This window comes from Harpegnathos saltator, unplaced genomic scaffold (assembly GCF_003227715.2).
Source record: "Harpegnathos saltator strain DR-91 unplaced genomic scaffold, Hsal_v8.6 scaffold694, whole genome shotgun sequence".
Classification (NCBI taxonomy): domain Eukaryota; kingdom Metazoa; phylum Arthropoda; class Insecta; order Hymenoptera; family Formicidae; genus Harpegnathos; species Harpegnathos saltator.
The window spans coordinates 1,316,770-1,337,545 of record NW_020230531.1 but is presented as its reverse complement, the minus strand read 5'-3'; the positions used below and the strand labels follow the sequence as shown (position 1 = coordinate 1,337,545).

At 45.4% G+C, this 20,776-nt stretch overlaps 2 protein-coding genes across 3 annotated transcripts; both read left to right on the top strand.

Annotated features, from left to right (window-relative positions):
- The first annotated feature begins 111 nt into the window (after positions 1–111).
- LOC105186215 (uncharacterized) lies at positions 112–3,571 on the top strand. The gene is made up of 4 exons (XM_011146260.3): positions 112–661; positions 1,732–1,931; positions 2,936–3,079; positions 3,365–3,571. Exons 1-4 carry the CDS (start codon positions 655–657, stop codon positions 3,449–3,451), a joined length of 438 nt encoding a protein of 145 aa, XP_011144562.1. The 5' UTR covers positions 112–654; the 3' UTR covers positions 3,452–3,571.
- Positions 3,572–5,677: 2,106 nt separating this feature from the next.
- LOC105186216 (solute carrier family 46 member 3) lies at positions 5,678–19,722 on the top strand. Of its 2 annotated transcripts, XM_011146261.3 has the most exons (6): positions 5,678–8,551; positions 13,222–13,323; positions 14,847–14,984; positions 15,105–15,188; positions 15,891–16,047; positions 16,476–19,722. In XM_011146261.3, the coding sequence occupies exons 1-6, from the start codon at positions 7,072–7,074 to the stop codon at positions 16,678–16,680; spliced, it is 2,166 nt and encodes a 721-aa protein (XP_011144563.2). In that variant the 5' UTR covers positions 5,678–7,071; the 3' UTR covers positions 16,681–19,722. The 2 variants fall into 2 exon arrangements, with proteins under 2 accessions (XP_011144563.2, XP_025161124.1); XM_025305339.1 differs by lacking the exons at positions 15,891–16,047; positions 16,476–19,722 and having other exon boundaries at positions 14,847–15,016; positions 15,105–15,173.
- The last annotated feature ends 1,054 nt before the right edge of the window (positions 19,723–20,776 follow it).

The window sequence follows — 20,776 nt, the reverse complement described above, 5'->3', positions numbered from 1 at the left end:
TCTCTCTCTCTCTCTCTCTCTCTCTCTCTCTCTCTCTCTCTCTCTCTCTCTCTCCTCAGTCTTAAACTGCCAATTTCCGGCTTCCCACCGTAATGAAAGTATACCAATGCTTAATCTGTGGTTATAAGTCGTCGTTGTCGTCGGCAGGTCGTGCAAAAGATTATCCGAAAAGATTCGCCGGTGACTGTGTTTACTCGACTTCTTCATCCGGATCTCAGATTCATTAAGCACAGACGTGATTATATGATTCGATAAATTTATACGTCACTCAAAATCGCACGAGATATGCGACAAAAATAAAATAATCTGCACAATACTTTCACAATATACGTACGTTCGCTCCGACGCATATTATAACAATTCTATCGATCGATATAAAACGCTAGATGTCCCTCAAGTTCAACACAAGGGCATATAAGGTGAACAGCATGTCGTATCAGAAGATTTTGAACAAACCATATCTCACATGCGTACAGTAAGAAGAAGTAAGAAGAAGAGAGAGACAGAGGATAGGAGGGAGATAGGCGAAATTTGTGGGCAAACAAGAAGATTACCGAGAGATAAGATTACGCGGGCTTTTAACGCACCGTACGGCCGTGATAAGCGTCATCCAGTTTTGTGCCAGCAGATCCGTTGAATCGATCTCTCTCCGAAATGCCAGGTGAGTGAGAAATTTTATGAAGAAATTTTTCTCGCCAAAATGCGTACGTGCGAGACGCCCACGCACCGCGCAAATGTTATCGTAAAAGTAATGCGGAATTAAACAAACGTACGACGACCAACAAGCGAACCTATCGCAGTCGAACCGCGAATATCAGTGCGCGAATTTGGTCTTTTAGACGGAATAACGCGAATATAAACGAGTGTGAGTGAATTTTTCTAACCCCGAAATGCTCAATCATATTTCGCTCTCATTTCCATCGCCGTGTCTGCTCTTAATTCCCATCAACTTTAATTCAAATCTCACTTCTTTCCCTCTTATATACAATCGCAAATAAGAGTGATGTCGTGAAAAATACCGTCTCGATCGGCCCTAATTCAGAATTAGGTCCAACGACGCTTCAATGTTAAAGCAATCATCGTTGTTCTTAGGTGTGTGTGTGTGCGTGCGTGCGTGCGTGCATTTGTCTAGCAAATTACCGTGTGTGTTTGGATCGTATTTTACAAATTAAACACTTGTCAAACCCGTCTCTAATGTTATATGCGAGATGCGATGTTGAATTTAATTAGATGTTTTAACTTGTGAAATATATATATATATAATTCTGTAATTATATCGATTGTCAAAGTTTCATATGAAATTACATCGATTACAAATTGTTGAAAGTATATCTCACATCAATCGCGAGAAACGAGTGACGGGGGTATCAGCGCAATGAATGCCATATGCGTTACATAACACATGTTGATAAAACGCCACGTTCGTTTCTCAAATGACTAAGACTTCGTACAACATGAGACTAATATTACCCGAGTTAAACCGAATCTGTCGCAATTAAGCAATTGAATCGAAACATCACAAGCACATTACAAAATTGCAGGAATATTATCGATGATTAATTAAATTATCAATCTGAAAATTCCATTGGACCATTCAAAGCGACCAAACTTTCCGACCCGCTGAGATGCGTTGAGTTAAAATTGAAAAAGCAGAGTTTAGTTAATCCGTCTGGAAAAGGCTAACTTTGCACAACACCGTCGATCGTTATTGATAATTTGTCATAATTACAGCCTACAGGTGGGTAAATCGCGTCGGCACCCAGTCGCTGCCAGACACCGCGGTTCAAGGTGGCCGCGACACAGATGGAAGTACAATTTTCGTCGGCAGAGCTTTCCACGAGGGCGACATGTTGCCGGCAAAAGTGATTCCCGAAAAGGGTGTCGCTTACGTTTGTCACGGGGGCGAGGAACATCCCAAGCACAGTTACGAAGTGAGTAAAAAGTATCGACGAATTTTCATCACATTTCCAAGTATCGAAGCTTACTGAAATAAACGTAACTTTGATAGAATCACCTTCCGGCCGTTTCACGGACGTTTAAAAACAATCTACACTTTTTAACAACCAGTGAAAACGCAATAATCAAGAGAAGTGCATTTTTTGCCGCGTTTGCAACGTGGGAAATTGCAATCACTGATGTTACATCGGTTTCGATTTATGATTCCTGCGCGGAAATGACGATACGGTCTTTTTCCCCTTGCTAGTTAATTCGCACAGTTTGCTAAGGCAAAATTTTATCGACTCAATGTCCGCTCGACGATCACTAACGGTCTCATCTCAGATTCTGTAATAGCTATTAGATGTGATTATGTACAGTTTTTTATATAATTACGTAACGCATCAGACGAGTACTGTATGTATGTAACAGAAGAATTCGGATTAATCGTATCTACGTTAAGATTAAAACAAGTTTTATAATTGAGGGATCATGATTGGTCGTAAACGTGCTAAAGAGAAGAAGGTCAATTTATCGTTCTTTTCCTCAATTTTAATCTAATCTTAAGATATCGAGTTTCTTTTCAAGAGTAATCATTGAACTGTGTCAGATACGATCCTCGACTAAATTCAGCAAAACGCACGAATTTTATTCGAATCTTACCCGTTTTGCACACACGAGATGAAAATAACTGAAAAATTTTATTCATTCGATGCAACTCAAGATGCAACATACACCTACAACGAATATAACGATATAACGATACAACGAAGTACGAGTGGCACAATTGAAGAGATTTTTGTTTTATCTAGCATGTAACCGGATGAATAAGACAATTTTATGGTAATTTTAGTAAAAAAAGTTCTCTCGTATGATCGTTTAACGTCGAATGCTGTCCGATAATCTTTGTCGATCCGACAGCAACGATGATAACGCAGGCTATTACGATTATTATTAATTAAGGATTAATTACGGTAATGTGTGTGTGTGTGTGTGTCAGGTCCTCTGCCAAGGAGAATTCGCATGGCAATTTGCCAGTAACGGTGAAGTACCAGCAGACGCGGTAGTCGGCGGTCAAACATCAGACGGAGAACCTCTGTACATTGGCCGTGTCCTCCATAGCGGATCTCAAACAATCGGCAAGGTCGGTCTTTTCGGCAGTTGTTTATTATTGTAGCGCGACACTGCACACACACACGTGTGCGCATAAAATATTTGAGATGCGGAATACAGATCTAGCGGCACGTTTGTAAACTATGCTGCGCTTGTGAAATACGCGCTTTCGCGTGACTCGCGAAAATTTTGCGCACCTGCAATATAAAATATATCCTCGCGGAATCCTACGCGGCGGCGCTCCGCTGCGCTATTATGCAAGATTGCATAATATGTAACTTTCTAAAAATATTCATTTCGTAAAATATTTCCGCAGGTACAGCCGAGTCACGGATGTCTATACATTCCCTACGACGGCGAGGAGCTATCGTTCAAGGATTACGAAGTGCTCGTCATTCATTAACTCGATTAAAGCCGCCGCGGCTTTCATAATGTGAATTTAAACACACGGTCGAAGTTAATCGATTCGGTAATAATCGCTGCATCCGTTGGAGCGTGACGTACCGCATGGAGAATTATCGCGAACGAAGCGCTTCGTCTTTTATAAAAGTATTTGTAAAAAGCTGTTTAAATAAAAAGCCTGAGATCTCCCGACAATCGTTTCTCATTGTTTCAAGCAAGAGGCAAAGTAATTTGCAGCAACTAGTAATACTCTGCGCGGGCAGTCGGGCAGTATTGTTTACTCGTTACTCGCGACGTCGCGAGTCACCGATTATTACGATAAATGAGAAAATACATAACTATAACTCGAGAATAAAAATAACTCGAAAAATCTTTAAAAATGTCACAATGAATGATAAAGAGCGTTCCGTTTTAATTGTACCAGCACTAGAAGGTATACCGCTGCACTCTCTCCTTTCGTACTTTCTCCCTCGCTCGAGATAACGATTTCCCGCAAACGAATTGCTTTCCACGCGCTTTGCAGTTACGCGTATTCCACATCTTAATTGCACTCTCTACTGGTTGCTGGTAACGCGCGATATAATAGTATGAAATATATAAGAACGTATAAAGACATCAGGAAAAGAAACACACCGGTCGCGCGCGCGCGCGCGCATTATAGGCGTCAGATAAGCGTATAAACACCGAAACTGGAACGGCCTATGAAAATCACGACGAGACACAGACAGACCGCACCGCGAGAGCGAGGCCGCAGGAGCGTTGTATCGAGCGTCGAGGAGAGGAAAAAAACATAATATGATATAAGAGAAATCGCCTCTGTCCACTTAATTCGATAGTCAAGGAGAAAAAAAAATCGAAAGTGGCTTCACGCGCTGAATGCGGAATCGAGCATTAGCCGTGTGACTATCCACGGGTTATTGTTGAAAATCGCCGCTTGTATTATCCTCGATCTCGACGATTCGCCTCTAGCCGAACGAGAATAGAATGAACAAAAAAACACGCCCCGGCTCTCGCTGGTGTGCGGCAGTGACACACAGCCTCGGTATCGAGGCGGGCAAGTCCTCACACATCGCGCGTGCTCGATCATCGATCGAGCGACCGGCTGATCGCAGCACGGAAGAATCGCGAGTCCGTCACGCTATAGCGCCGAGTGGCCGCCAAAGAGTTTCAGAATCGGCCAACTGGCGGGGCCGTTGGGCAACACCGACCGCCGATGCACCCTCGTCGGTCGAACATCAAGACAGAGATGCCGTGACAGCTCTGCATCGAATATTTTATAAGCATCGCTGGAATTGCGAGCATTACTCACTTGACGACGTCATATGATCGACTTAAGAGCCAGGGCCGTCTCTAGGTGTCTCTTTCGGTCGGCAGGACGCGACCTTGCGCCGCGCGATTTTCGATCTCGCCGCGATCTCCTCGCGCGCCGCCGTGATGGATATTCGCCGATCGATTTCCGCCCGCGCGCGCGCGCGTCGATCGGATAAGAGGACGAGAGGACGAGAGGACGACGGGACGCGACGCGACGCGACGCGACGCGCCGCTCGCGAGGGAATAATTTGGCGAGGGAATAATTGCGAGTTCGCCGGGAAGTGACGCGCGCCGCTCTCGGCAAGCCGCTCTCCTCGCGTAAACTCGCGATCGTACGATCGGCAGGTCGAGCCGATTGCGCTCGCGCTCGCGCGCAATCGGCTCTCTCTCTCTCTCTCTCTCTCTCTCTCTCTCTCGAGAATCCATGCGGCGTCGGATAATCGCGCTTTGCTGGACGGCCCTGTCTAAAATAGGTTCCGACTGTCGAGAGAACGCTGGGACCGTGCGTCGTGCCATTACTTTATCAACGAATTGTCACATTTAACAGCGCCTCGTCGAGTTACGCGCGCGCGACAGCGATTTGACGACGCTCCCTGTTTACGCTCAGTTGCCATCCGTTCGACATCGGAGACATCGGAGACACGGAGTCGCGTCCGAATCTTCCGCGTCTGAATCGTCGTCGCTTTTAGATTCTCGTCTCGTTAGAAATACGCGTTTGCTTCACCGCTCCGTCGCAGGCGGATCTCGAAGATGCTCGTCTTCGCGCGACCGTACCAGCTCGTTCGCGCGCTACCCTTCGCTACCAAGGGAGAAAACACCTCCGGATAATCGGAACCCCTTCGCTCGCTCGACTACACCGTCTCTCTCTCTCTCTCTCTCTCTCTCTCTCTCTCTCTCTCTCTCTCTCTCTCTCTCTCTCTCTCTATCTCTCTCTCTCTCTCTCTCTCTCCGGCTGATAACCGCGACGCGAGGAGAGACATCGCCTGCTCGAGAGAGGATCGATCGTAGTGTAGGCGACTCGCGCGCGGATGGATCGCGCGGCAGTGAACGCAACACATCTCGCACCAGGTGATCGTACGGTAGTTTCGCGAGTGGCCGCTGAGAGAGTCGAAAGCTGACACACGCCGAGTCCGAGGACGTTCGCACCGAGAGAGGAGAGAGACCTCTCGCTCGCTCGCGCTCGCGCTCGCGCGCGCGCGCGCGCGCGCGTGGACGGCATCAGGAACACGGCTCAACGGCGTTGCTCAACGTCCCCGCGACGCTTTCTATACCCTTCGACGTAGTCGGCCGCGACTACGCAGTTGAGCGCGCAGTCGGCGGGACTCAATCATCACCACTCGTCGAAGTCGACGAGGAGGAACAATGCACCGTCGAACCGTGAGGTACATGAAGCCGAAGAAGATCATAATCCGCCGACGTAAGAACAAGTACTCCGTGGGCAGGAAGATGAATACGATCATTATCACGCGCCGTCCGTTCGCCGATATGTCGCCGATGCCGAGATCGAGTTAGAGACGCTCGCGGCACGCGGCATCGCGGCGCAGAGAGACAGAGGGGAAGAGAGAGAGAGAGAGAGAGAGAGAGAGAGAGAGAGAGAGAGAGAGAGAGACATCGCGCGCGACACACACGGCGGCGAAGCATCGCCGAGCTCGTAATGCTCCATCGCGGAGCATCCGCGCGAGTCAAGGTAAGGTCGCCGTGCGTTTTTCAGCGCGGTGCTTTTGACGCGTCGAAAGGAGAAGATGATCGGAGGAGAATAGAGGCCGCGTGATGGCCCAGCGAGAAGAAGACGCGACGGGAAGAAGAGCCCTGTGGTGGCCTCGGACAGCGCGAGCACACGAACGTCGTCGCAAAGACTGACCTTGACCCGGAAAATTCCGCGTCGGTGCGAGCGTGCGCGCGCGAGCGCGCGCGCGCGCGAGCACTCGGAATCGGAAGTTACGCGACAACGAGACGACGAGTTGACGACGACGTTCTCAGCGTCTCTCGAGGGCACACGCAGCCACGCAGCCAGTAGCTTAGCGTAGGGGCAGTTTAGTGCCCAGGTGGATGCACGCGAAGACGGCGAAGACTGAGGTCGTCGCGCGCTGCAGAAGCGGCGGCTGAAGGCAGAGAGGCTCGCTCTCGCTCTCGCTCTCCGAGTCGCAACGAGTGCTGAGAGCAGCCCCGAAGAGACACGGCTGGAAGAGGAAAGAGAGGTGTGGGTACCGCTACCAGCGCTGGACGCGCTGGCTGGACCGGCGGCGGCGGCGGCGGCGGCGGCGGAGAGAAGGAAAGGCGCGCGCGCGCGCGCGCGCGGCGTCTCTCGTAATGCACGATGGTGCATTAGCCGGGAGTCGCGGCGACTACTGTGCGATTTCTCTCCGCGCGCGTGAAACGACCGAACCGAAATCCGCGCGGGAGAGCCGTGGCCGTTCCTCGTTCGTTCCTCGGAGCGTGGCGCGCGGCGAACCGAGGCGAGTCGCGTCGAGCAGAGTCGCGCCGCGCCGAGCCGAGCCGACGAGAGCCACTGCTGCTCGTCCGCGCAGCGCCGGATCTTGGATCTCTTTGACCACTCGGTCAGCACACTCGGACAGCCGGACGAAGAGGAGATCCCGCGTATGCACGCCTCCGCCGCGTATACATGACTCCGCTCATCCCTCCGCTCGCCGGCCGTCCAGACGTAGAGTGAGAGACCCTGTTCCCTTCGACGAGAACAAAGATATGTCCGAGACCACGACGACGACGACGACGAAAGGTGCGCCTGCTGCTGCTGCTGCTGCTGCTGCTGCTGCTGCTGCTGCTGCTGCTGCTGCTGCTGCTGCTGCTGGGGTCACACCCGAGAAGAAGCAAGCGAACCCGGTCGCCGTCTGCGCCGAGAAGTCCGCCGACTGCGCCGTCACCTGGAAGTCCATGAGCATACGGCAGAAATGGTCCTTCCTCACCAGCAACATCACCGTCGAGCCGATGGTCGCGTGCTACGTCATCCCGAGCGTGCTCTCCTCCTTGGCCGTGCAGAATCTCATTCTCGAGAAGGCCTGCCGGGTGAACCTGGCCTACCCGGACGAGGTGTGCTCGGCTTTGTCCGCTAGGAACACCACCGGCTACGAGGCCGAGGAGACCGCCGTTCAACAGCTGGTGGCGCGCATGCAGACCTGGAAGACGCCGCTGCAGAGCGCCTTGCCGACCATTCTGATCCTCTTCATGGGCGCGTGGAGCGACCGCACCGGTCTTAGGAAGCCCTGCATGCTGTTGCCGATCATCGGCGAGTTCTTCAGCAGCGTCACCCTCATCGGCTGCACCTACTGGTTCTACGAGCTGCCCATGGAGGCGGTCGTGTTGGAAGCGCTCTGGCCTGCCTTGACCGGCGGCTGGTTCACCATGTTCATGGGCATCTTCAGCTACATAGCGGACATCACGTCCGTGGAGTCGAGGACGCTTAGAATCGGCGCGGCCAACGTCTTCCTGTCGCTCGGCGTGCCGATCGGCATGGCGCTGTCCGGGATACTCTACACGAAGCTCGGTTTCTACGGTGTCTTCAGCATCACCACCGTCTGTTACATCATGAGCTTCGTGTACGGTCTGGTGGTCATCAAAGAGCCGCCGCGGGTCCTCGCGGAACGCGCGCGGAAGAAGGCCCTTCCGAGCGAGCCCAAGCGGATCTCGGTCTGCGCCTTCGTCTGCGACTTCTTCTCGCTGCGGCACATCGAGGAGACGTTTCGCGTGGCGTTCAAGAACGGGGCGAACAACCGTCAGAAGAGAGTGGTCGTGCTCATGGTCATTGTTATGGTCGTCATCGGGCCCCTTTACGGTGAGTTTATCTCTCCGCTCCGCGAAAATCCGCTCGCTCTCGCTTCTTCTCTCTTCTCTTCTCTTCTCTTCTTTTCGCTTCACCTTGCTCTTCTGCATTCAGCGTCATTCGCGCGCGAGGTTACTCGGTCGGAAGAAAAGAGACGAGGTCGTTAAGGGCCGAACAAGATGATTCGCCGCTCATGGCGTCATGGCGTCGTCGCGCGTCTCACCCCTTGGACGTGACGCGAGCGAGCCGATGCTTTCGCGATCGCTTTGAGTCGCGCTTTGAGAGTTGTTTGCGGGGCGAAAACAAAGGGCAGGGTACTGTGTCGGCGAGAGAGAGAGAGAGAGAGAGAGAGAGAGAGAGAGAGAGAGAGCTGGCGGCAGAAGCGCTTGCATCTTTGAGTAAAAGCACGCCGAATAAAACAGCGTTCAATGATCTTTCACTTTTACGCTACGAAGCGTTCGCTCGGTGGGTTGAAACGCTTCTTTCTCGCGCGACGTCACGCTTGCCAGGCATTAATCTCTCAGCCGCAAGCTGTCTTTATTTGCAATTCTCCAAAGGTTTTCCTTTCGATTTGATTGAGCAAAAGAGAAAAATAAGAAAAAAAAAGAATCATTTTCCGCGTGTGCATCCGCGACACAGGTAAAAACCTGTTGTAACTCTCTCGTTAATCTTGCCACTTGCCGTCGCGCGGTAACTGTGTGTGTGCATTCCCATCGGTAATCACTCGCGTCCGACGCGACGGTGCGAATATATAATCGCGCGTGTACGAGGGGAAAGTAAGGAGAGACACACGTGAACAAAAGTAGACACGCGTTTCCGTAGATCCGAGCGCGGCGTGCACCCGCTGCCGAAGCTCCCGCGCGTAATTTACGCGTGTCTCGATCGGCACATCGCTGTCGGATAAATATGCGCGGGATAAAATCTGCAAGAGTGCAAGTGTGCAAGAGAGAACGCGCGTGACAGCAAATTTATCGTACGCGTCGATGTGCAATTTTCACGTCGTGGACGTGAGCAAAGTTGCCGCGCGCTACGTTGAGCGTTTTCGAAAACGGTCCTACGATCGGAATATTGAGAAATTTACGATGTATCGTGAACGACCAATGATCGAAAGGTCGATAAAGGAATCGGGCAGCTTTTCGTGCCGACGCCGTGAAGCGCGAAAAAAAGGCAATTTAATGCGGAACGACGCGCATCATCTTCTTGGTGTAAAAGGCCGAGAGGATTCGAAGCTCACATTGTCCGATCTGTCCGATCTGAAGCGACGAAAAGACAGATGGCATACGTGCATTTACGTGCTGCTATAAATAATACGCTTCTTCGCGAGACGCGACGATAGCCTTCGGCAGATACACATTAACATGCTTGACTCATGGCATAAAAAGTTGTGAAGCAGGTGTAAAAAAGTCTAGCGGGTTCTTTAGCGGAACTAGTCTGACCGAGAATATTAAGTAGTTTCAATCGGCAACGTTGATGTTGCTGCTTTCATGGTATCTTGGATTCTATTTATATTATCGATAAACTTTATTATCCTAGCCCAGGTTGAAACCGCTTCAATAAATTGTCAATATCGCAAGGAATGATAGAAAAACACCCACCCCCTCTCCCTCTCTCTCTCTCTCTCTCTCTCTCTCGCAGATATTAGATCCGATAGAGTGTCTGATGGCAAAGAAAGCGGGAAAAATGCATCGCGGCACGACAACGCGCACTCGGCATTGAGCACTCGATGCCGATATCGGCATCGGAGTGGCAACGCTTCTGGCTGCAGCCAGCAGCTTTTCCAAGCACGCGACCACTCGAATCATTCAATTTTTCAATTAGCGCGCATTTGTTACGGCGTGCTACCGCGACTTTAATGCGATCGTGCGCGCTCGTACGGCGACGCACAATTTCACGGATGCCCTTGTCACAATTTAATTATATAGGTAGCCCGTCATTACAATGTCTGGGTACGCATTAGTACGTATTATCCCAGCTGCTAAGTGACGCGGCCAGTCGTCACGCTTATAACAATTTCGTGTAATGGGCGTCTTCCTGATTTTGAATGCCGCAACGCGATATACCTGTACGGCCCCGTAAGAACTCACTTTTCTTAACTCTCTCGTTGTCGTCATCGGCCACGCGACTACGTCTCAAGAGCCGTGTAATTAACCCTTATCCGGCCAACCTATTTTTGTAGCGCGGCCGGGCGAGCGGTGGCCGGCTATCGGACCCCGGTACCGCTGGTCTAATGTCTTCGGCTACGAGAGCGGTATTAGAATCAACGCGTAAACAATCAAGGCTTGTTCGATCCTTCGAACAGCTTGTCAGCTTCAAGTCGTTTCGTTTCTCTTGCTTTTAGACAGACCAAGGTAAATGTACCGAATTACGCCACTTTAAGCAAAAGCTAACCTTTGAGAGTTTACTTTCAAAACAGTGAGACTATGAAACTTATTGAAAGTTATTATTGAAAATTAGCGAAAACACATATACAAATTAGAGATACAAACAAGATTATTTATTTGTGCAAAAGAATCAGTGTACGAACTGCAAATGTCCCGAATTACGCCCTGATTGACTGAAATTGCAGGGTGTTCCAGTTTACCCCATCAAACAATGCCACTCGGTCTCATCTGTTTCCAGCATAAATAATTATAATACGTTTAATGGAAGAAATAAAATTTTTACACCTGTCATCTATTCGAACACATTTATTAATTGAATATAATTCGTCGTAGATTAATGTCACACTTTGGTTTGGTCAGAAAAATAACTTTTTGAACTATTTATATGAAAAATTAAACATTTAAATTTAATTTGAACTCGTCCTTTTGTTTTTTCTTCTTTCTTTTTTTTTCTTTTATTAGTTTAATGTTTCCCTTATTTTGGTGTAGTACGGCAGCTGGGTCACGCATGCTCGAATAACGAATGAGAAAACACCCGTACGAATCCACGTATGTTGATGCGATATCCATAAAAATGTGTCAAATCTCGAGAATTTAGAGGAGAATCTGGAGAAACTGAATTTAGAATTGTAAATTACGAATTTTCTAAATTTAGAAGAGAATTCAGAGTCGCGGTTGATACACTTACCCGCTTCCCGCTGACTTTCGAAGAAATATGCAAATCGTGTTGCGCGCAAGGAATCACATTGTGCAAAAATATTACATTTCATAACGCTGACATTTTTCAAACGTTTACCGAGACAGTGCACAGTCGACGCGTAAAGCACGCGAAATCGTATATACTTTTAACGCACGCAATCTCTCGGGCACTGTGTACTTATGTTTCGTCCGAACATAGTTACACGCGCACCGCGATGTAATTTCAGATGTTTGATCGTCAGAATTACGCGGTGAAAGTCCGACTGTGTGTCACATATCTCTCGTAGGTATATTTTCTTTATAATCTTCTCTGTAAAGTAGTAATCCGCGCATGCGCGCGCGCGCGAAAATATCCTGTCCGCAAACCGACCGAACCGGCGGATTTCAGCGGAATGTATCACGAAATTTGCAAATTCTAGTAGAAGCAGCGATCGTGCGCCAATCAAACTCGACCGGAGAGTTCGATAAAAATGCTCGTGTGCGTTTTCTCTCGAGAGGACTACGTATCCGAGCGGAGATTGAAAGTCCGTCGGGCATCTCGAGCCGTATGTTTCGACAGAACGTCCATAGCTTTTTTTTGCGAAAGAGAGTATAGTTTTACATTTACATAATACCGGAGTTGTATTTGACCTTCGCAGTTAGCTCAGTACTGCTACAGGAAGCAATTGTCGGTCTAATTGCTTGTCTATGTAATCGCTCGAAAATCGTTTGTAATTGAATAGAAAACGTTAAACCGTTGCGCTTGGCTGCATTCGCGAAATATTACTGCAATGTATCGCAGTGGAGCTTCGCAAAATACAGTATTTCAGCGAATCAACTATGCGAGTTCAGACCGTCGACTACGGTCGATGGTCCGCACATTTAAGCGTGCAGAGATAGGGAGTGAGTTGTAAACTCGAGAGTTAAGGATTGCACTTGAGAGCGCAAATCAAACACCCTCGGAGTCAAACAGAGTTCCATAATTCTTTAAATTCACCTTGAATACTTGGCTCATACACACAGAATTCGTATTATATTTTTAACATCAACTGCGAGATTCAGAAAGAGACTTTCACTCTTACGCGCAACAAATATGGCAAACCAAGGTTGGCTAAGTTTACGCGAATAATTGCATTTCCTCAACACTATCCACTTCAATAACCGCAAGTGGATGCTGTAAATATCCAATAACGGATAAAGTGTTGAACCTGCCACGAATCGTGCTCGTGTGAAAAATAACAATCAACGGAAGCTTATATAAACCGAGATTCTGAGAAGTCGTTAGAATTGTGTAACATTTTATCCGTATATAGCGTAAACGACTAACATATCATCAAGTTTGTCCTATAATCGTAAATCTTGAGCGTAAAATAATTGACTAATTTCCACATATCACACAAACACACACACACACACACACACACATACACAGAGCTATAAGCTGGAAGTTACTCAACAGAAAACGGATCAGGTAGATACATTTTTTATAGTTGTACATGTCAGTCATAATCCACCGTTCCACGAACATAAAATCAATTCCGATTAAAATGCGCCGGAGACAGCAATTGCGCCAACGATGCAATGAAGGGTATTATCAAATTTGCCATTTTCTTTTTCTTCCAGGCGAAATGGCGGTTCTGTATCTTTATATGCGGTACCGATACAACTGGAACGAAGTGACGTTCAGCATGTTTTCCACGTTTGGCATGGTAACTAATCTGATCGGTAAGGAGATCGCCTCAAATAAGAACACGTTGCGCGTTTTAACAATACGTGAGAACAAATGGTCCGCACACATGCGCGCGCGCGCGTACGACCATGGTTGGTGAAAAATATGTTTAAAATAAAAGAAGACAGAATATCGTGTCTTTTTCTGTTCAAAACTGTTTTTTTATATTTTGAATATGTTTTGAACAAGCGCAAAAAACCTGTTTCAAACGTATGCATTTGATTTTTAGTATATTTTGAACATTTGACTTTTGATGTGTTTTGAAATGTAGTCGGTGGTTTAACAAGGAAACCTCTTTTTAAATCATTTCATTTAAATGAATTATGAAATATATGCATACACACAAATAGATATAATATATATATATATATATGTATATGTAATAATTATTTTTTTAATAATCGTGCAATAACGTACACATTTGTGTGCGTAATACTATAATGTACAAGAATATAAAAATAGATATTTTGTGAAAAGATCAATTTATATCATCAATAATTTTACTAAAATTTATTGAGCACCTAAAAAAATGTTTAAAGAAACGTATGTCCGAAATTGTATTATTATTTATATTATTAATTATATTATTGTGCAAAACATGTTCGAAACTTTTATTTTAAACAAAAAATTCAAAACATGCCAACCCTGGTAGTAATTAGAAATTCATGGAATTTTGCACGCAATCTTACGATTCCTCGTCTCAATCTTGTCGACGATGGCGAAATAAATATAGATTTTCCGTCAAATCGTTGGATACGTGGATACTGCATGCACCGTATGATTATTAAGAGATAGTAATCTCCGTCAATCCAAATTATCATCTTTCTTTCGCAAATCGAAGATATCCGTGCTGTAACTGTGTGCTGTGCTCGGTGCGCGCTCATTAATATAATCGAAGCTCTGTGCGAGGATGAAAGTAACGGTCGGTGTATCTTATATAAGAATGAATGAGACCGCTAAGCAGAATCACTTCGCGATTATCACTTCGATTCCGATAAATTGTGACGGATAGAGATTACCTTGAGAAAATGTGCAATTGCTCGTGTTAGTGAGCAGCGAGGAACTTGTGCGCATAATGATAGTAAAATAGTATTAACACGCACGTACATACAATTGTGCAACAGCACGTTTCACAAACGCCGACGCCGAGGCTGACGATGTCTCGAGTTACCTATACGATGAATGATAATGCGCGTGCAATATGGAAATCGTCACGGCGACTCGTAGATTCGCCACGGTGGTGTAAAAGTTTAGCCTTTACCGTATATTCAGCGTACGGTGTCCATCGCGAGGACTTTCTATTTACTCAGGCGATTCACTCAATTTCAGCGCACAATTCCAGTTTCTCTCGCATATTTCGCGTATTTCTCTCTCTAGCTCCAACTCGCGCTCCGAATTTCTAGAGCCGCCCCCATGCCTCGCTGATGCGCTAATCCTCATTCTCACTCTTAACGTTACGACGATCGTCACGCTTATGATTTGTGCAAAAGAATGGGAGACTTTTTCTCGTGACACACAGGAACCGCGGTCTCCGTCGGCATCTTCAGCCACATCCTCAAGATCGACGACGCGATCGTGGGTATAATGAGCTGTATGAGTAAAATCTTAGCAGGTTTCGTATATGCGTTCGCCAGCACGGACTGGATGGTCTACGTAGGTCAGTCTTTCTCAAACGCCTAACACGTCTGGGTAACGGCTACATGTGTACCGAATTATAGCATTATGCAGTACCGATGACCATAAATATCGCTGACGATCAATCAATTACACATTTCAGCCGCTATCGTGGAGATTGTGAACGGGACATCCTTCATCGCCATGCGATCGATAGCCTCGAAGCTCGTGCCCACGGACGAACTGGGTAAGCGGCCGCAAACGAGAATAAATCAAGACGAAACACCTCTCGCGCCGTACCATCACCGGGGGGATTCCCCGCATTTTTGCGCTACTTCGAAAGTTTGCGCGCCGCCGTGGAGAAAAATAAGAGAAGAGAAGGAGAAAGATAGTCAAGAAGCATTGTCAAGAGCCTCTCGAAGTCGTACAAGCCCCGAAGCGGGGGAATACCCTCGCCCTCTAAAATTCCCTTCAGACCGGTTAGGTTAGGTTAGATCCAACTCCACTCCCTCCCTCCCCCGCCCCCCGAGCCCCCGCGTATACCTCTTGCACTTGAAAAAGAAAAAGTACGTTGCGGTTGATAAACGGCCGTCTTCAGAATGAGTTTTATTGCACTAAACCGTGCCGCTCTGTGGCGCACTCGGCGAGTGTTTTCGATTACCGGACCGGACACCGGTCTTTTTCACCTTCGCGCCCGCTTTCGCGTAAATCGCGTAAATCGGATAATTTCGGCGATCCAAGTTACTTACGATCGCGGCGCTAATTTTTCCTGCGTCGTGAACCAACTGCGGGCCTAACGAGGGCTTCCTGCCCGGCCGGCGTTAACGATCCGCACGCGCGCGCGCGTATACGCGTGCCGGAGAGAAATACATTCGACGACATGACGACTTTTTTACACGTCGATTTGTTTCGCCTCGTACCGCATAAGACGCATTATGTAATCCCGCAGGTAAGGTGAACTCGCTGTTCGGCGTGTGCGAGTCCCTGATGCCGCTCGTTTACGGGCCGATGTACAGCGCCATTTACGCGGCGACCATGAATACATTTCCGGGGACGTTCTTCATCGCCGGAGCGTGCATGACGATGCCCGCCGTGTTCGCATTCTTGTGAGTATCTCGCGATGGGCTCTCGCCTATCTTTTATTTTAACAATAAGAGAGTTGACGCAAGAAGGGATTCGTACGTCGGCAACAAGTGAAATCTGACAAGATGGTCTCTCTCTGCGTACACGCGATTATAAATCATCAGTCATCGAATGCAACGCGGCGCGCCGGCGGGACAATAATGCCTTTTAATATCTCTAAAATGTCAAATCAAACCTGATAACGTCATACTGCGCATGTCGTATCTTACAAAGTGGCATGATTGATGCCACGGTTGTAGACTTTCGTCGTGTTTTTCAATCCACAGAACATTATATTCCTCAAATATTACAGCTATCCTCTCCGTATGTTTGCTTCTTTTCTTCCTCCGATTATTCATACGGAGTTTGCAAATCACATTGACATTTAACGATTGCGCGTGTGTTTCATCAGCTGGTTGTACACGGAGCACCGAAAGGATCGTCTGATGAGGGAGCAGAAGGATCTGGAGGCTACGACCAATCACAAGAACGAGGACGCGGTAGATCACAGTCTCAAGGCATTGAACTCCCGAACCGTAGACACGCAGAAAAACCTGCAGAAAGCCGAGATGATGAATGGCATAGACAACTCGGCCTTCGAATCCGAACAGCTGTGATCTCACGATACTTCTTTCTCCTTTTTAATAGAAAGACAAACGAGATGATATCGATTATACCTCATCGAGAAAAAGATCAAAGATCTGACGCAATGACGAAGGACCTTACGGGACCGGTGCGTGAACGAGCGTCACGATCACGCTGGCGAACGAAAGTGGCGAATCGCCAGATTTTTGTGTGACCTCTTTCGCGGAAGGACATTAAAAAGTCTGCGAAACTTCAGAGAGCAAATAGTGCGTCAAAATTCAGGGTGCGCGACAGTCCCAGCGGAATATCATCGTCAGATGTCGAGGAAGCAAGATTTATTCCGAGCCTACTAAGATTTATCAGGGACGACAGTTCGCGATTGCGATTATTCGGAGCAACGTTTAGTGAAAAACTTGCTCCACAGCTTTTAGACCCCAGGAGAGTCGCGCTGGAGTAAATCAGGATTCGAAAAGATTTCTTTTAGACTCCACATAACTGCTAGCGATTGTCATCTCCATAGATCCGATTAAGATTCAATTTAGGATGTAAATAAAATAAAAAAACTTCATTGATTCTCTTCTCGGTCGTCCATGACTGCATTTACTGCAGCTTGTAGATTCCTTTTCGAACATATTTATGCGATATACAGGATGTCCCGGAACAATTGCATCCACAGTTCGTTGGAATGTAGAATGGATTGAGAAGCAAAGAAAATAGTCCCAAACCGTTTTGCGATACTTGCAATAACGATCGAGCTATTAATTATAAAAGTCGGATGAATGAGCGCGCGCAGAAACCGTAGGGGAGGAACATTTGAGCCGTTCTCGGCCCAGTTATTCCAACAATTGTTACCAACGCGAGGAGAAGGATGTTGCATCGCTGCACATGTGCTTACCTCATCGCATCTTAAGCCCGCATCGATATAGCCGCTAAATACACGTAATTACAAGGCCATTTTATGAGACAGCAGAAATAGCTCATGGCTTGAAATACGGCAAATTCTGTGATAAGAACAATTGAAAGACCTTTCGATTTTTTATCGCAGAACTTTCAATATGTCACGGTCTCAATATGAGCTATTTTTGCTATCTCTCTTAAAACGGCTCCGTAATCGTAATTGCGAATATTTAGCGGTCATATCGATGCGATTGCTTAGGCAAGCATATGTAAGCGGCGCGTTGCCCCTCCCTTGTCGCACCGCGCCTAAACTCATCGCATCGATATGCCCGCTTAATATTTGCAATTATGAGGTCGTCATTTTATGAGGCAGCACAAATAGCTCACATTGAGACCGTAACAAGTTCTACGATAAGAAAAATTGAAAGATCTCGATAAGAAAGGTCGAATGAATTTTCGATCTTTTCTATTGCAGAACTTTTTACGATTTCAATATGAGCTATTTTCTGCTGCTTCATAAAATGAGCTTATAATTGTAATTGCGAATATTTAGCGGCCGTATCGACGTGAACTTAGGCACGATGCAACGAAAACGTAAAAGCGGCGAAGTAAGCATACGCAGCGATGCGTTATCTTTCCTCTAGCCTTCTGTACGCCGGCAATAATTATTAAAAAACTGGACCGCGTTACAGCCCGAGAATGGGAGAAATGCTTCTCCCTTACGATCTCTGCGCGCGCTCATTCATCCAACTTTTATAATTAATAACTTGATAATTATTACGAATATCGCAAAATGGTATCGAACATTTTCGTCCGTCTTGATCAACAATTGTTTTGGGACACCCTGTATATGTGATGTTCCGAATAAGGAATAACTACTGGTTTATTTTTAATATTTAACACTTGTTATTAAGATAATAACTATTAGATTAAAGAGATTATTGTTTAAGATTTTTCAACATACGATTAAATCAATCATCTTAGAAAGGAATGATTATTCAATCCTTATTTTTAGGGAGCACAAAAAATATTCGATAGTATTATGATACATACAGCTGTAACATTTTAGCATTTCATCATTTCCTTATCTCTTATATTCATCCTATTTCTTTTTTATTCTGCTTCTGCTACAATAGCCGAGACATCTCATGTACAAATATGGAAAGTCATCGCCTGATATTTTAACGATCCTTTTTAAGATGAGCGATTCTCACTTTATGTATAATATATTACACGCGTGCGACATAATTTCCGTTACAAATATCTCGCCGTCTTGAATGTAGTGCTTGTTTAAAAGCGTCTCTGACGAGTCAATTACATGCGTCAAGAGCGTCGTACGTCGACACATGAAACGTGATACTCAAATTTTTATTTAACGATCCATATCCTTTATTTCGGGTACTAGTACAAACTGTACTTAAGCGAATTACGACGAGAGCGTGAAAGAAACATGTGCGTCACAGGCACTCGCGATACGTTGGTTACTCAGTTCCCTACCGCACATGAATTCTTAATAAGAAATTTCGCATAGAACTTGAACATTCTATTCTTTTTAGAGCATCTTCTGTTGGAGGAAGCACGCTAATCGAGATACAATTTGACATTGAAATTAAGAAATTGCAAATTCTGATGAAGTTACCAACAGCATACATAGCTAATACACACGTCTCGTTTTTCATTAACTTTAAGTGTGGAGTTTACTTTTATGCAGATTTTATTTAAGATTTAATTCATGTATATGCATATACCATAATATAAACCGAAACTTAATGAAACTGAAAAATATACTTTCCATCGATTTTGTGGAATCTTTCCTCTAGACGAATCTTAGAGATTCAGAATCGAATTCCAGCATTACTGCTACTTTCTCTTTCCCTCTCTCTCTCTCTCTCTCTCTCTCTCTCTCTCTGAATCTATTTAAAATTAAAAATTAGCAATATCTGTTTCTTTCCTCATTTTCCTCGAATAATGTCCTACATTTGAATCCTATTTACCTCTCCAGAATCTGTTCAATTTTTACATGATTTACGTGGCCACAAGTTTACTATGTTGTATAATATATTTATAATTAAATTAGGTGTAGATAAGAAATATAGTTATATTAACTATAATTATATGTACGTTAATTTTATCTATTTAACTAAGTTACGACAATATATGCAAAATCATGGATCATATGTGCAAATTATTTTCTACTCACAAGGAAACATATGAAAGTTCCCCCTCCGATTTTGACAAACTTGAAATATGTAATAATCTAGAGGAAAATAAAGGAAATTAATTTTCTTATACGTGTCCAATCGACTTTTCAGGACACTTCTTTGAAAAAATCGATATTTTTCTCTCGGAGCATGTATCATCAAAAATAAAAGAGATAGAAACAAAATTTTCCGAATAAAAATTTAATGGTTTGAAAAAGTGCTTTACGATGACGTTTTCAGATTTTTAAAAAATTTTGAAATTTTAAATATATCTCATCACTTACCGATATTTTTATAATCTAAAAATTTCGTTCCTACTAAATGGAGGGATATTTTATGCTACATCTAACCATATCTAATAATGCTATTTTCTGACATACGAACCTTCCGAGAAACAGATACGTAAGAACATCTTTATATGTATACTCGTAACGCTATACGTTAACCGCCTACTCCACTCGATACGCAACATATCTTCTTCGAACTTCTTCATAGTAAGAGACAATTAATATTGATATGCAGAATATGTAATCATAAAAAATTTTAATATATAATAACAACAATACTTATGATATTTATTTTATTATACACAACAATATAACCATACATTCCCACATTTTATCTTTATAAGAAACCCTTATATTTACGCTCTTTAAAAATAAAACTTTATTTACGAGAATAATTTGTATGTCTGTTTTTTCAGTGCGTGACATGAGATCTGCGGAACGGAAGCGATATACAGAGTTGCAAGATTGGTCATATTTATTAAAGCGTTGTAAATCCTAAAAAATATTCGACGCGTGCATTAACACTGTCAGATTATATATGCGCAGTATTACGTGTCGAATATCTCTCTGGACGATAATGTATGTGGTAAATCTACCTTTTACATCAAAGCAACCCTTTGTAAATTCATGGCTTGGTCATTGTCCAGATTTAACTCAAAGAAATAAATCAGATTCTGCAGAAAATATCGTTCTTTTAATTATACTCGCAGGAGCAACATGTCAAAAGTAACTGTTAGATATGT